Below are 14,503 nucleotides of genomic sequence, written 5' to 3'. Positions count from 1 at the left end.
CTAACACGGTGAAACCCTGTCTCTACTAAAAATACAAAAAAATTAGCCGGGCGTAGTAGTGGGCGCCTGTAGTCCCAGCTACTTGGGAGGCTGAGGCAGGAGAATGGCGTGAACCTGGGAGGCGGAGCTTGCAGTGAGCCGAGATTGCGCCACTGCACTCCAGCCTGGGCGACAGAGCGAGACTCTGTCTCGAAAAAAAAAAAAAAGAAAAGAAAAAAAGTCTCAAGTGAACAAATGCATCAGCAGACTATATCTATCGCTTTTAACCGGCAGCAGAGACTCAGTTCTTTTACTCTTGGAGGGGCATTTTTCACTCACTACTATCAGTGGCCTCCCTGAGTAGTTCCTAATTCTCGTATTAACACAGCAAAAATAGTTTTCACATCCAATGCTCTTTGATGTTGTAGGCATAATCTATAAATCTGTGTTATTTTTAAAATACAAACTTAGTAGAATTACTATATTTTTAGGATACACTAGAATGTGCCCTAATTTGAATTGACAGTGGTAATCAGACTGAATTGTGAATACTGAAAAAAGGATTTTTTTTCTTAAAAAAAGATACTTTTTTTTCAGGAAAAAAATGTTTATTTTCTTATTTCTAATTCTTTGACATAGTTTGAACTACTGACAAATACTTTACCAAATAGATGTCCTTTTATCTTTGTATTTTGGAAATAGAAACTACTCATTTCAAATTACCAATTAAATGTGTTGCAAACAAAAGGATGACCTTAAAATACTTTAAAATAACAAATTTGCTTACTCCATTTAAGCTTTCCCCATGACACCTATTTTGTACTGGTAAATCTCTTTTTTAAAGATATGCAAATTTCACATTATTAGGGAAAGAGCCCTGTGTGATCTATAAGGAGACTTTGGTGCCACAGATTGCTGCATATTACTATTTCTCCAATTGGACTAATGGGCAAATTAACTTCTCTGGGTCTCTTAAGAAATGGCTGTTTCATCTAACAATTTCTAAGATTATTTTGATTCAGTAAGTGAATGAATTAATTATTAACTAAATTTAATTAAGTTTGCAATAACAGAACCTTAAATTGATACCACAAACTTTCTTGTCATTTTTAATTTCTATCATTTAAAAATGCACCACGTTTTTGGTATGTGTTTTCCATATACCAAGCAAGATCATTTGAACAGAGCCAAGGTTTAGCTGGTCTGCTGCCACCATGGTACCTGAAGACTGGGTGACCAGTCCCTGGAGAAATGTGCCCTCATCAGGCAAAAGGAAGGCTGATCTTAATTTTTTTTTTCTTTTCCCTGAGACGGAGTCTTGCTCTGTCACCTAGGCTGGAGTACAATGGCCCAATCTCAGCTCACTGCAACCTCCGCCTTCTGGGTTCAAACGATTCTCCTGCCTCAGCCTCCCAAGTAGCTGGGATTACAGGTGCCCACCACCACAGCCAACTAATTTTTGTATTTTTAGTAGAGATGGGGTTTCACCATGTTGGCCAGGCTGGTCTTGAACTCCTGACCTCAAGTGATCTGCCCACCTTTACCTCCCAAAGTGCTGATATTACAAGCATGAGCCACCACACCCGGCCTTGATCTAAATTTTTAAGACACTATTTTTAATGTAATATTTAATAAATCAACACGTATGTGTTGACCACCTGAGCACTACACAGTATATAGAAGAAAGCATAAGACCCAACCCCTGTCCCTGGGGAGACAAGATGCATGAAAAATGATCAAATATTTCCAAACAGTGCATGAGCCCTGTGGCATGATGTGCATTGCAGGCCTAATGAAGGAGGTTAGCTGGGCTGGCAGACCGAAAGTGCTGTACAGAAAATGCTGAAGTAGGCCTGAATCTGGAAGGATGGGAAGACTTCTGATGGAAGGAGTTACAGGAAAGGCCAATGCAGCAGATGAGAGTAACTTTTTGTTTTTGTTTTTGTTTTGAAACAGAGTCTCGCTCTGTTGCCCAGGCTGGAGTACAGTGGCACGACCTTGGCTCACTGCAACCTCCGCCTCCTGGGTTCAAGCGATTCTCCTGCCTCAGCCTCCCGAGTAGCTGGGACTACAGGCACGCCACCACGCCCAGCTAATTTTTGTATTTTTAGTAGGGACAGGGTTTCACCATGTTGGCCAAGATGGTCTCGATCTCGTGACCTTGTGATTCGCCTGCCTTGGCCTCCCAAAGTGCTGGGATTACAGGCATGAGCCATGAGCCACCGTGCCTGGCTGAGAGTAACTCTTATGAGGAAACGGTCTACATGACTGTGACATCAGAAAGTCACCTCAGTGGGACAGTGAAGAGATACCCTAGTTAGCAGGTACAGGTGGAGGACAGTGGGAAATAGCTTTGAGTAGGCTATATAGTGCCAGACATGGAAAGCCTCACAGAGTCTGACCACAACAACTTTAATTCCATTATAAGATTTGCTAATTTAATGGGACATGCTTTCCTGTGCCAGTCAAACTTTTCCAACTTATGAAAACACTGAATAAAATCATCTAAGTGAAGATACTGTCTTTCCTATGTAGCTTAAGCTGTGCAGTCCAAATGTGAGGAAGGGGTGAGCCTGACCGGTGGATGAATGTGCGGTCTCTAACATTTGCTCTTTAACATACTTTTGTTCCCTCAATAAATCTGTGTCATTAATGACAACATGTAAGTCAACCAGAGGAGAAACAGCCTATTGGATGACAGGCTTAAGTGAATCTTGCTTTATGCCCTAATAGTCAACATATGGGCCTCTGTCATCCTGGAGTGGCAGGAATTTCCAGACACAGGCCTATCCAGAGAGAGGGGATGGGGGGAGAAGGAGGTGAGGAGGAGAGGGAGAGATAGAGACAGAGAGAGAGTAGGGAGAGAAGGGTGGAGAGAGAGAGAGAGAGAGAGAGAGGGAGATTGAGAGAGGAGGGAGCCCTTCCTCCAGGTCCCAGAGGTATGGGTCTGGGAACTATTAGCAAAAACCCCTCTGTTCCTCCTCTGCTGTCAGCAAAATGCATGTTAGTGGAGACAGAAATGTTTTTACACTGGGAACCCTGACTCCATTATTAATTTTATAGCTCTAGAGATGGGATGCTCAATTCTGTAAAGTTCCCTTGGCATTGCCTCACCAAAAGTGTTACATGGTCCCAAACTTATGTGATTTAGAAACTCTAATTCTTTGTCCTTTTTTTAATCTTATGCATTTGTGAGCTCTTGTGAGAGTCGGGATAAGGACAATACATATGGGCAAGCAAAAGTTCCATCTGGCTGGAAGCAGCTCCTTCCCACAGCACAGACATTGCCAAACCTTAACGACTCTGCCTGGATCTTACAGACACTGGGTTTAGGACGATGATCTCACAATTGTTTGGTATAAAGATGACAAGAAGTTTCTAGTCTGCAACCTTCTGTGTCTGGGGGTTGGGCTCTGGACTCAGGCAGGCCACACATCCTGGGGACACTTCACAAATATAAAGCAAAAGGAAGTCAGAGAAATGAATTTCCAACTTGTCACTTTCCTCTTAGGTGAACTACGTAAATCAAACTGCAATAAGAAATAACATTATAAACCAATATGAATGAATTTGTAGAACAAACATGTTAAATGTGAAGCATCCAAATATATGTTTATGCTTTTAAAGTATCAATTTGGGAGACTCTAATGATAGGATCAGTAATTGAAACTATTTTTAAAATGTCTCTTTTGGAGTATTTTTAAGAGCCAGCTACACTTGTTTTGTAGATACAGCGTGGTACAAATATTTGTCCTATAAAGATCAAGGTGGTTGTTGGGAATGGCTCAGAGAATCTTCAAATGAAGTCTGAAGAGTTAGGTAGATGATCAGACTGAGTAATTATATTCTTGATGAGATACGAATTGATGCTATTGGCTTCCCTGAACCAGAAGGTTCTGCCTAGAGAGGGCTCAATGTCCTCGGCCTTGGCCACATGAGTGACATATTAAAACCACCTTGAGGGCACACATAATTTGGAGACATGCATCCTGGCATCGCAAACAAATTATTCTCATTTCTCTTAAAGGTTACAGGCATCCAGTAGGAATATTAGTATAGGAAACATGCAGCATGAGCAACTGACACCATGTTAACCCAGCCTTTTTTCAGTTTCTTATATAACTTTATGTGTTTTAATTGTCTACAGTATATCACGAGCTGAAGAAAAAGGCCCTCTCCCCAAAAAGTTACATGTCAGGACCCTTGCAAGTTACTCATTTGATAAAAGAATTAGAAGAGAGTACGGGAAAGATGCTGCTGCACTGGTCACATAATGTTATAAAGCAGTCTGCTTTCTGGTGCCTGGCCGGGCACCAGGACTGGGCACTTGGCAAAGGGCAGAATGTCACAACTGTCAAGAGCTTGAGCTCTAGAGTCAGGCAAGCCTGCTTGCAAATCTTGTCCTTGCCACCAGCTGCCCATGTGATCTTGGGCAAGTTACTTAATCTTCCTGAATCTCCATTTCCTCATTTCCAAAATGGTGATAATAATAGTACCTTCCTTATAAGCTTATGAGAATTAAATTAGATAATGCAGGCAAAATGCTTAGCATGGGGCCTAGGTCACATAAGTGCTCCATAAATATTGGCTCCAGTTGTGAACAGAAAGAAAAGAAAGAGAGTGAAAAGAAGATAGAGGGAAAGGAAGAAAGAAGAAGAAGGAATGAGAAAAAAAAAAGTGAGAAAGGATGAATGAACTTTCACTCCATTCAGCTTGGAAAACGTGAAAACTCACCCTTATGGGATTAAGGCTGATAGATGTAGCTGGGTTTGTTTCCGCAGTGGTTCCTGTTGTGGCCCAAGCAAGGGTGAGTGACTCAGTTAACAAGTTTGTATATTATTTGAGAAAAAACATCTAAAAGTATGTGTCCCAAAGATTTAGAACTAAACAAATAGGCAGATGGTAAAAGTCAGTGGCTCCTTTTCACTAAAACACACAAACACATACTCTTGGTTCTTTCTTTCTTTCTTTTTTTTTTTTTTGAGAAGGAGTCTCGCTCTGTTGCCAGGCTGGAGTGCAGTGGCACGTTCTCAGCTCACTGCAACCTCTGCCTCCTGGGTTCAAGCGATTCTTCTGCCTCAGCCTCCCAAGTAGCTGGGATTACAGGCACGAGTCACCACGCCCGGCTAATTTTTTTGTATTTTTTTTTAGTAGAGATGGGATTTCACGTTGTTTGTCAGGCTAGTCTTGAACTCCTGACCTCATGATCCACCCGCTTTGGCCTCCCAAAGTGCTGGGATTACAGGCGTGAGCCACCACGCCCGGCCTGCATACTCTTGGTTCTTATATTTTATTGGAAACGTAATGGTGATGCTTTCTGTTTTGGAAAGACCAATGGAACAGTATGGCCCTACTGCTATTGATAATAATGAGTCTTTATTGTAATCCGTTAAGGGGAAAGTAATGCCAGTGATTTTGTATAGATTCTACACTCTGGAAATGCTCTTTTCAGGGTTTTTATGAAATGGCTCTATGTTCTGCTAAAATGACAGCAAGTGTCAAAACTGCCCTTCTGCCCTATAGCCTGTCATTAAATCTAATTAGATCCAAACCCCCAAACAGGGCCAATTTGTCATCCATCACTAGGCAGCCTCATCCTCCCTTCCAGCTGCAGGGACCACCCTTCCCCTCCCAGTTGGCCCATTCCTTGGTGCCCCGATGCCTCAGGGGGGCCCGTCACAGCCCCAGGCTGCGACCTCCCTGCTGTTCTCTCATCAGTGGCTCTCAATCCTCAAAAACCCTCTCTCATTTTCCATCTTCTGGGCCCTCATTATGCCCTGTTTGGGCAGCTGGTGGAGAGTGGCATGTTCAGATTGCATTTTCCAGCATTTTATAACCGAACATGGAACTACTGAGACATCTCATTGCCAGAATCTTTGTTCCCTTTACTGAAACCACTTCTGAGTTCAGCTTTTGTCAATTGTCATAGCTTTGTCTGCTCCTGTCTCTGAGTTCTGATGGTGTTGAGGTCACTACACTGAGCAATCCTTCTGTTCAGACAGTCTGGTTCAGTTTTCTGCATATGGGGGACAAAAGACACCATGACCATTACAGAAGGCTGAGTCAGACCACAAGCTCAAACCTCGTTAGGCTGTAAGCCACTCAGGAAAGAAAGACCACCACGTTAGATTTCAGTGACAGACCGACAGTCTGAATCAGGAACGAGGCACTTCACCTCCTTATCCTGGCCCCCTTAAGCCCAAAGCCCTACAGCAGATAAAGAATTCTAATGCATGGTACAGTATTCTCATTTTGATAAATACAGATCAATAGAAGGGAAGAATGTTTACTGCTGCTCAGGGCATATGAACAATAACAAAAAAGTAAAAATTAAGAGTCACTTCTGGGATGCCAAGTGAGAGCACTTTTCACACCCACTGGGGGTCTCATTCGCACCCCTGGCTTCAGTTACCACCACTGCGCAAAAGATTTCTAAACCTGAGTTTTCATGCCCACCTCTCTCCAGAGTCCCAGAGAGTATTTTCAGCAAACATTTCTACCTGAATGCCCCACAGTCACAGCAAACTCAACCTGTTGAAAACTGAATTCATTATCTTTTCTCTAAGCTGACCCCTAACCAAGTGTCCCCCACGTCAGGGAATTAATAGCACCAACAGTCACTCAGGCCAGAACCTGAGAAACCTTCTTGACTTTTCCCATCCTCCCCCAGTCTCCACTCAGTCACCATGTCCCACAGGTCCTGCCTCCTCACCTTCTCTTGACTCTAGTAACCGCTCCAATTCCCACTACCATTGTCTTAATCCAGGCCACTCATGTCCTGCCCAGAGTCTGTATTGGTCTCTAACTTGTCTTCTTGTCCTCACTCCAGCCCCCTCCACTTCATTCCAGCCCCACACCCTTGGAGATCCTTCTGATACACAAATCAGAACATGTCGCCCTTTTGTGTGAAAGCCCTTAATAGCATTCTGTTGCCCTCAAGTTCAAGTTTAAACCCCTTGACCATTCCCAACACAGCTTCCCCTCACCCCTCCAGCCCCATCTCCTGACACTCTCCCCTTTGAGTACTGTACACCAGCCACAGGGAACACTTTCCTGCTCCTCACAAGTTGCGGAGCTTTGCTTGTTTCCCGGCCTTGGCACATGCCACCATTGCTTCCTCCTTCTCTTCCTCCTCCTCTTCCTTTTTCTTCTTTCTCCTCCTCCCCCTCCTCCCTCTCCTCCTCTTTCTCCTCCTTCTCCTCCTCTTTCTCCTCTTCCTCCTCCTCTTTGTCTTCCTCTTTCCCTTCTTCCTCTTCCCCTTCTTCCTTCTCCTCCCTCCCCTTCTCTTCTTCCTCTACCACCTTCTTCTTGTTATTGAAATATGAAATGCAGAAAAGTGCCCACATTCCATGTGTACAGCACAATGAATTTTCACAAATGGACACACCCACATGACCTGTGCCCAGATCAAGAACCTGAAGGGGCCCAGTATTCCAGAGGCATGTCTCACGCTCTTTTTCTCTATTCCCCAAGTAAAATCAGCTCCCTGACTTTAATAGCAATGACTAGTTTTTCCCATTTTTGTACTTTATGTACATGAAAACCTAATCTGAAATGAAAACCTTGTGCAGATATCTACTGCTGCAAAACATACCACCAGAAAACTTAATGGCCTAAAACAATCTTAAAGTCCTACCCTTGCTCTCATCACCACTCTCGGCCCTACTGTCTTTCGTCCTCTTCATCACCAAGCCTCTTGAAAACTTTACCTACACTCGCTGTCCCCATGTCCTCTCCTCCACCACATTCATCTATATCATCCACTGAAACTACTGTCATCGAGGGCGCCAGTTACCTCCTCGGTGAGCAGCCAAATTAACTTTTTTTTAGTCTTTTCCTACTTGACACTCCCTTCTACTCCTTAATTCGATGAGTCATCAAGTTCTAGTGGTTTACCCTCTTCAGCCAATCATATATTTGTCCTGCTTGTTTCTTCACTCAATATCTCTTGTCTAGACTGTTCCAACAGCCCTCCTCCCTGCCCTAAGCTGCTCTTCCAGACTTACCTTCGCGACATAGTTTTCAGAATTAAAGGTCTAGACAGGTCCACCACCCACCTTGTAATAAAAATCAACCTGCGGCATGGCATAAAGACCCTTTAGGCCAGGCGTGTGAGTCACGCCTGTAATCCCAGCACTTTGGTGGGGGTCAAACAGGAGGATCACTTGAGTCAAGGCGTTTGAGACCAGCCTGGGCAACATGGCAAGACCCTGTCTCCATAGAAGATACAAAAATTAGCCGGATGGGGTCATGTGTGCCTGTAGTCCCAGCTACTTGAGAGGCTCATGTGGGAGAATCCCTTGAGCCCAGGAGGTCGAGGCTCTAGTGAGCAGTGTTCGTGCCACTGCCCTCGAGCCTGGGTGATAGAATGAGACCTTGTCTCAAACGACAACAACAGACCCTTTAACCTGTTGCTCCAGCCTCCCTTTCTGTGCTCATTGTCCCTAATACCCTCCCTGGATCAGCAGTCTTTTGTGAACTTGCCCTCAGAATTTCTGCCAGAAGGTTCTATCTTGCCCAGGTTGCTGTTTACCCCGTTCTTTACCTGCAAATCTTCTAGTCATCCTTTACGCCTATCTCTAATGCTACCTCCTCTGTAAAACTGCAGTTGATGGATCCTATTTGCTACTATTAATACCAAGAAATATCACTATTATAATATGCTTGGCTCATGCCCTTAGAACATAAGCTCCTGAGGGCAGGATCTTCGTTTTTGTTCTCTGATATATCCCATGTTCGCAGAACTGTGCCTAGCACATAGTAGTCACTCAATAAACACTTGCTAGATGAAGACATGAATAGTTAACATTTATTGAGCACTTATTTTATGCCAGGCACTTTCATGCATTATCTCATTATGTTCTCACCAAAAGCTCTATGATGAAAGAACTATTTTTATTCCAGTTTTGCACAGGAGGAAACTGAAGCTTAACAGGTTTAAGTAACTTGCCCAAGGCCACACAGTTGATACATGGCAAATCTAGGATTTGAACTCTGATTGTCCAAGCTCTAAATAACCTCATTTGACTGTCTTTGAGCTCTGTTTGCTGTGGTGCTTTGCACATGACTGTACTGTGGGTTACAGTAGGTCCTTAGCAAATCAAACAACCCAAAGTAGTGGAAGTATCTCTTTACATATTTAACTCTGCGCCATATAGAGGGTTCACTGAGAATAGGAACTTGGTCCTATTTATTTTATTCTCCCTTGTCCCCCAAGCCCCAAGCAGCTGGCACAGTGTCTTACACATGTTTGTGTTCACTAAATGTTTACTGAATGAAATAATGGGTGTGCTGTGAAGAGGCAGCATTTGGCAGTGAGTCTTTTCTGCATAATCAGTAAATTTTGAGGACTGTCCTGATGGCTGCCTGGAATCCAAGCTGAGCTGCTGCCTCTTCTAACCCCATGCTTCTTCAGCACGATGCAGGCTCGGAGCCATCCCTGGCTGACCCACCCTCCACCCTGACCCCGGCCTTTTGCCATCCTTCCTGTCCTCATGAAGTTCCCCGGCCAGTCTTCCTGCTCTCCGCCGCCAATCATTCTGACCAAGCGCTGCCCCACCCTCTCCTCTTCTTGACCCCGTGCCCTGCTTGAACCTTGCTGCTTCCCTGGTCATCCTGAACAGGCAGGGCAACATGACATTTCTGTAGATAATTCCAACACAGAGCGGACTGTGATAAACAGAGAGACAGTCACGAGGCATTGTCAGAGATATCAAAAGGAAGACATTCCTAGTTAAATGATGGAGAAACTAAAAATGAATTAAGTCACTGTCTTTTTCATCCTGATATAAGTGGTTTTGTTTTGTTTTTTAAATAAGAATTTAGCTTCTCTAGGTTTATCAATTAGGTAGGATTGTTGATAGCAAGCAATAAAACTGGGACAGTTTAAGCCACAAGGGGAAGCTTCTTATAAGGATACAGAGTCTCTAGGAACTCAAATGTTGGAATGCAGTCATGCCTCAGGAAGAAATGGAAGCAGAACCAGAAAATAGTTCAGGATCTGAGCAGCATTTCTTTCCATGTCTTATCTTCACTGTCACTGTACATTTGTTTCATTTCTATTTTTCTGTGGACCTTCTCGCGTCCACATACCTCACCATGGTGTACAGCTGCCAACAGCAACTGAGTTTTTAAGTGGCAATAGTGACCATCTCTGTCAAAATCACAAATCAACAGGGAATTTACCTGATTGGCCCAGCACAAGTCAGATGACTGCCCCTGGTCCAATCATTGGTCACCAGTGAGCAGGGTGATGTTATACAACATGGCTGCCAGGTGGCCGTCTATGTGGGGGAGGAAGTAGAAAGGATCATGCTAAGCCAAGCATACTCTCCCAAAATGTCTACCACGCTTTGTTCTGTTGTCTGATAATGTGCTTATAAAAGAATTCTGAGTGCGTCCCCAAAGTAGAGTAAATGAATAGGCTTTCTAGCTTTAAAATTATTTTTCAGAAACAAATACCTAAATATGGATTGCCATTTAGCAAACATCACCCTGATTAACTAAGACAATGTTCCATTGGTAATTCCTAGCAGATTTTCTATGCCAATTTTGTTTATTGAAGGCCTTGAATCCTGGCTTCACCCGGGACCTCACACACATCTATATGTCCTGCTAAACTGTAGCAGGAGAGACAGTTAATATGATAAACCTGGTGGGGCCTTTCTCCTTCCCCAGGGTCTCACACAAATGATGCCCATGTTTCCTCTTCAGAACCAGAGTTCTATTCCCTTTCTAATAAGCCAGTGTAATCAGGTCTAGGGAGATAAAATTCCCTCCCTTTGAGGGCTCCATGCCCTGACAAATTTCAAGAGAGCTAACCTTGGACACTGCTTCCTTAATGTGGTTTGACGTAGGGAGAGGGAGCCAGGATAGATCCGTCTTTTACTCTGATCTGGCTCTGCTCGATCAAGGATCCTTAAATTCAAGGCTGGGTAAGGATAATCTGAAAAGTCGATCCAACTCAGAAGTGGGAGAGCTGGATTCAGGGTATCTAAGGAAATCCAAAGTTTCATGATCACCTTTTTGGGACTCGGCCCTCTCAGCACCACTGCACTCTCTGCAGCTGGCATAATGGGATTTGCACACATGGCATGAGGCTGTAGGGAGAGAGGGTCAGGGCTCTGTCCTAGAGGATGGACCTCGTGACTCCTCCTCTGGAGGCATATTGGATTCCACCCAGACCTTTTCAGTAACACTCCCTGGCTTGTCTTCCAGGCTCCCTGGGTACAGCAGGCCGTGTGTGCAACCTGACTTCCCGGGGCATGGACAGCTGCGAAGTCATGTGCTGTGGGAGAGGCTACGACACCTCCCATGTCACCCGGATGACGAAGTGTGGGTGTAAGTTCCACTGGTGCTGCGCTGTGCGCTGTCAGGACTGCCTGGAAGCTCTGGACGTGCACACATGCAAGGCCCCCAAGAACGCTGACTGGACAACCCCTACATGACCCCAGCAGACGTCACCGTCCACCTTCCCTTCTACAAGGACTCCATTGGATCTGCAAGAACACTGGACCTTCGGGTTCTTTCTGGGGGGATATTTCCTAAGGCATGTGGCCTTTGTCTCAACAGAAGCCCCCTCTTCCTCCCTGGGGGCCCCAGGACGGGGGGCCACATGCTGCACCTAAAGCCTACCCTATTCTATCCATCTCCTGGTGTTTTGCGGTCATCTCCCTTCCTGGTGAGTTCTCTTTGGAAATAGCATGACAGGCTGTTCAACCGGGAGGGTGGTGGGCCCAGACCACTGTCTCTACCCACCTCGACTTTTCTTCTTTCTAGAGCAGTTGGCCAAGCAGAAAAAAAAGTGTCTCAAAGGAGCTTTCTCAATGTCTTCCCACAAATGGTCCCAATTAAGAAATTCCATACTTCTCTCAGATGGGAACAGTAAAGAAAGCAGAATCAACTGCCCCGACTTAACTTTAATTTTTGAAAAGACCAAGACTTTTGTCTGATGAAGTGATTTTACAGCTACCACTCCTAGGGGTAATTGGTAATTACCTGGAGAAGAATGGCTTTCAATACCCTTTTAAGTTTAAAATGTGTATTTTTCAAGGCATTTATTGCCATATTAAAATCTGATGTAACAAGGTGGGGACATGTGTCCTTTGGTACTGTGGTGTGTTGTATCTTTGTAAGAGCAAAAGCCTCAGAAAGGGATTGCTTTGCATTACTGTCCCCTTGATATAAAAAATCTTTAGGGAATGAGAGTTCCTTCTCACTTAGAATCTGAAGGGAATTAAAAAGAAGATGAATGGTCTGGCAATATTCTGTAACTATTGGGTGAATATGGTGGAAAATAATGTAGTGGATGGAATATCAGAAATATATCTGTACAGATCAAGAAAAAAAGGGAGAATAAAATTCCTATCTCATATTATGCATGTGACCCATGGAATCTCATAACTGAAATGACTTGAAGGATGAAAATTTTGGGGATACAAGATTGGTGAACTAAAATGCTGACAGAGAGGTTTCCAGAGCTAACTCATGCCTGGGCGACCTTACAATAAGCAGATGCCTGAAAGAAGTCGGCCATGTCCGCCGTCTGCTAATGCCCATCACCCTTCAAGCCCAGTTTAAAGACCTGTCATATTTAATTGTATTTATTTGATGCTTACAAGATGATGTGCTACTGTAGCCTAAAGCAAATGACACATAGCATTGCTTATAAAGTTGGTAACTCTGTTATATTATATTGCAAACAAGTCATAACTTGGAGACTATGTTTAAGGGACTCAACTGTAATTATGGGAGCATCAGTATGCAAATAGTGGTTGGCTTCTGCCATCAGCCAAAAGATGACATTCAGGGAAAATGGAGAGGCTGCCTGCACCATTTTTTTATATTAAGTGAAAGAAAGGTGAAATAGCTACTTCTCGTCTTCTTGAAAAATTTGGTTCTTATTCTGTATATGACTTCCTTACAGTGCTACATTAACAGGATATTTCATTACATGCATCTGGTATCAAATTATTGGTGCTTCTTCATTCTTTAATACTGTACAGTAAGGTCATTTAGACTGAGACTCGTAGGAAACAACCTACCAGAGTACTTGGTCATAGTTGACATTTGCCTCCAGCCCTCTTAAAAATGTCAGAATTCATCCCCTTTCCCTCATTCCCAAACCCCCAAATTGTTGTCTAACTTTTTCAAAGTTTCTCTTTCCTCCTTTTATTCTATGGATTTGGATGGTGGGAACAGTGGAATGACAGTAGCTGCTCTGAGCTTGGTGTGAAGAAGGCCAGGCACGTGGGCAGCTACTCAGTCTTCAGTCACACTGAAGGTTGGTGTGAATTCATGAGAGTGCGAAGGCACTTTCATGGGGGTCCCACAGCCATCAGCCCTTCCTCCTGCTAGATGAACTGTGAAATCATCAATCCAGGCTGTGTTTCAAATTGGAAAGGATCTTAGGAGACATCTCAGCTTCCTTCAGTTTGGGGAAATTGAGACCAAGAGAGGCGAAGGGATCAGTGCACATATCAGGCAGTGCCCAATGCTCCGTCATAAATAGGACCACACTCTGAGTGTTTGAGATAGTGTAGGACTTTATCCATTAAATGAAACTAGTTTCTCCCAGAATTAACTCAGTGGATTTTAAATAATTTTAGCTTCCAATGGGGTGTTTGCTGCTTTTTTTATGCCCAGGATGTTTAGATCTGACATTCTTTTTATGCTGAGATATATCCCTCCTGGTAAGTAGCAAGGGGACAAGGCATATCCACGTAGGAACCTACATAAATTGTCCTAATCCATAAGGGAGATTATGGCAACCATTGCCAAGTGGCAGTGGGTCCTGCCACTGAGGAGGGAAAAATAAGAGAATGAAATATTGATACTGGCTTTTACTTCTGAAAGAGGAAATGTCTATTGTTTGGGAAAAAAATTACAAAACAAATGAAGATAATTTTAAACTCCTTTGCCTTAGAGCTTGGTAGAGGATCAGTATTCCAGGAACCTGAAATACACTGAAACTCTGAATTATCTGAGGCTTTTAAGGGGAATGTATGGCACAAATTAGCCAAAACAAAATAATTGGGAAATCCCCTTATAAATTCCCTATTTATTAAAATCTTATTATAAATTGAAGTTTTCTAGGTCCAAGATAATGTCCATTAATTTTCTACAATATCTGAAAAAGTTCCCACAATAGGACATAGACTAGTTCACTGGAGTTTTCTACAATAAAAATATAATCTGCACGTGACCCTGAGACTGAGCATATAAGTTGTTTTCTTCAACAGATTTGGTTCTATAAGTTGGTTCATGGTGCTGACTGATATTCGTCTGTATTCTCGGAACACACTTTGTCAATGTGCATTCAGTTTCAGCATCTTGGGTAGCCCCCCAAGGCCTGAAAGAGTTAATGCTCTGCCTTAAGAGATCGATTTATCCACTCAAGTGGCTTAAGCTCAAGCACACTAGTCCCCAGTGCCGTGACCACACTAAGCTCTGGCTCTGTGCCCCTCAGGGATGAGAGAGAGCTCTGGCATGTTACTGGACTACAGATGTCTCAGAATGGAAGCAG

The 14,503-nt window shown here is 43.6% G+C and overlaps 1 protein-coding gene across 1 annotated transcript in view; it reads left to right on the top strand.

Annotated features, from left to right (window-relative positions):
• WNT2 (Wnt family member 2) overlaps nt 1-14,180 on the top strand; it is a 48,333-nt gene extending 34,153 nt beyond the window's left edge. Inside the window, exon 5 of the mRNA XM_032761546.2 lies at nt 11,197-14,180. Coding sequence (XP_032617437.1) covers nt 11,197-11,426 — 230 coding nt within the window. The 3' untranslated portion in view covers nt 11,427-14,180. The remainder of the gene's footprint in view (nt 1-11,196) is intronic.
• Nucleotides 14,181-14,503: the final 323 nt, after the last annotated feature.

The sequence above is a fragment of the Hylobates moloch genome, unplaced genomic scaffold (assembly GCF_009828535.3).
Source record: "Hylobates moloch isolate HMO894 unplaced genomic scaffold, HMol_V3 SCAFFOLD_1, whole genome shotgun sequence".
Classification (NCBI taxonomy): Eukaryota; Metazoa; Chordata; class Mammalia; order Primates; family Hylobatidae; genus Hylobates; species Hylobates moloch.
This window is presented reverse-complemented; position numbering and strand designations above follow the sequence as displayed.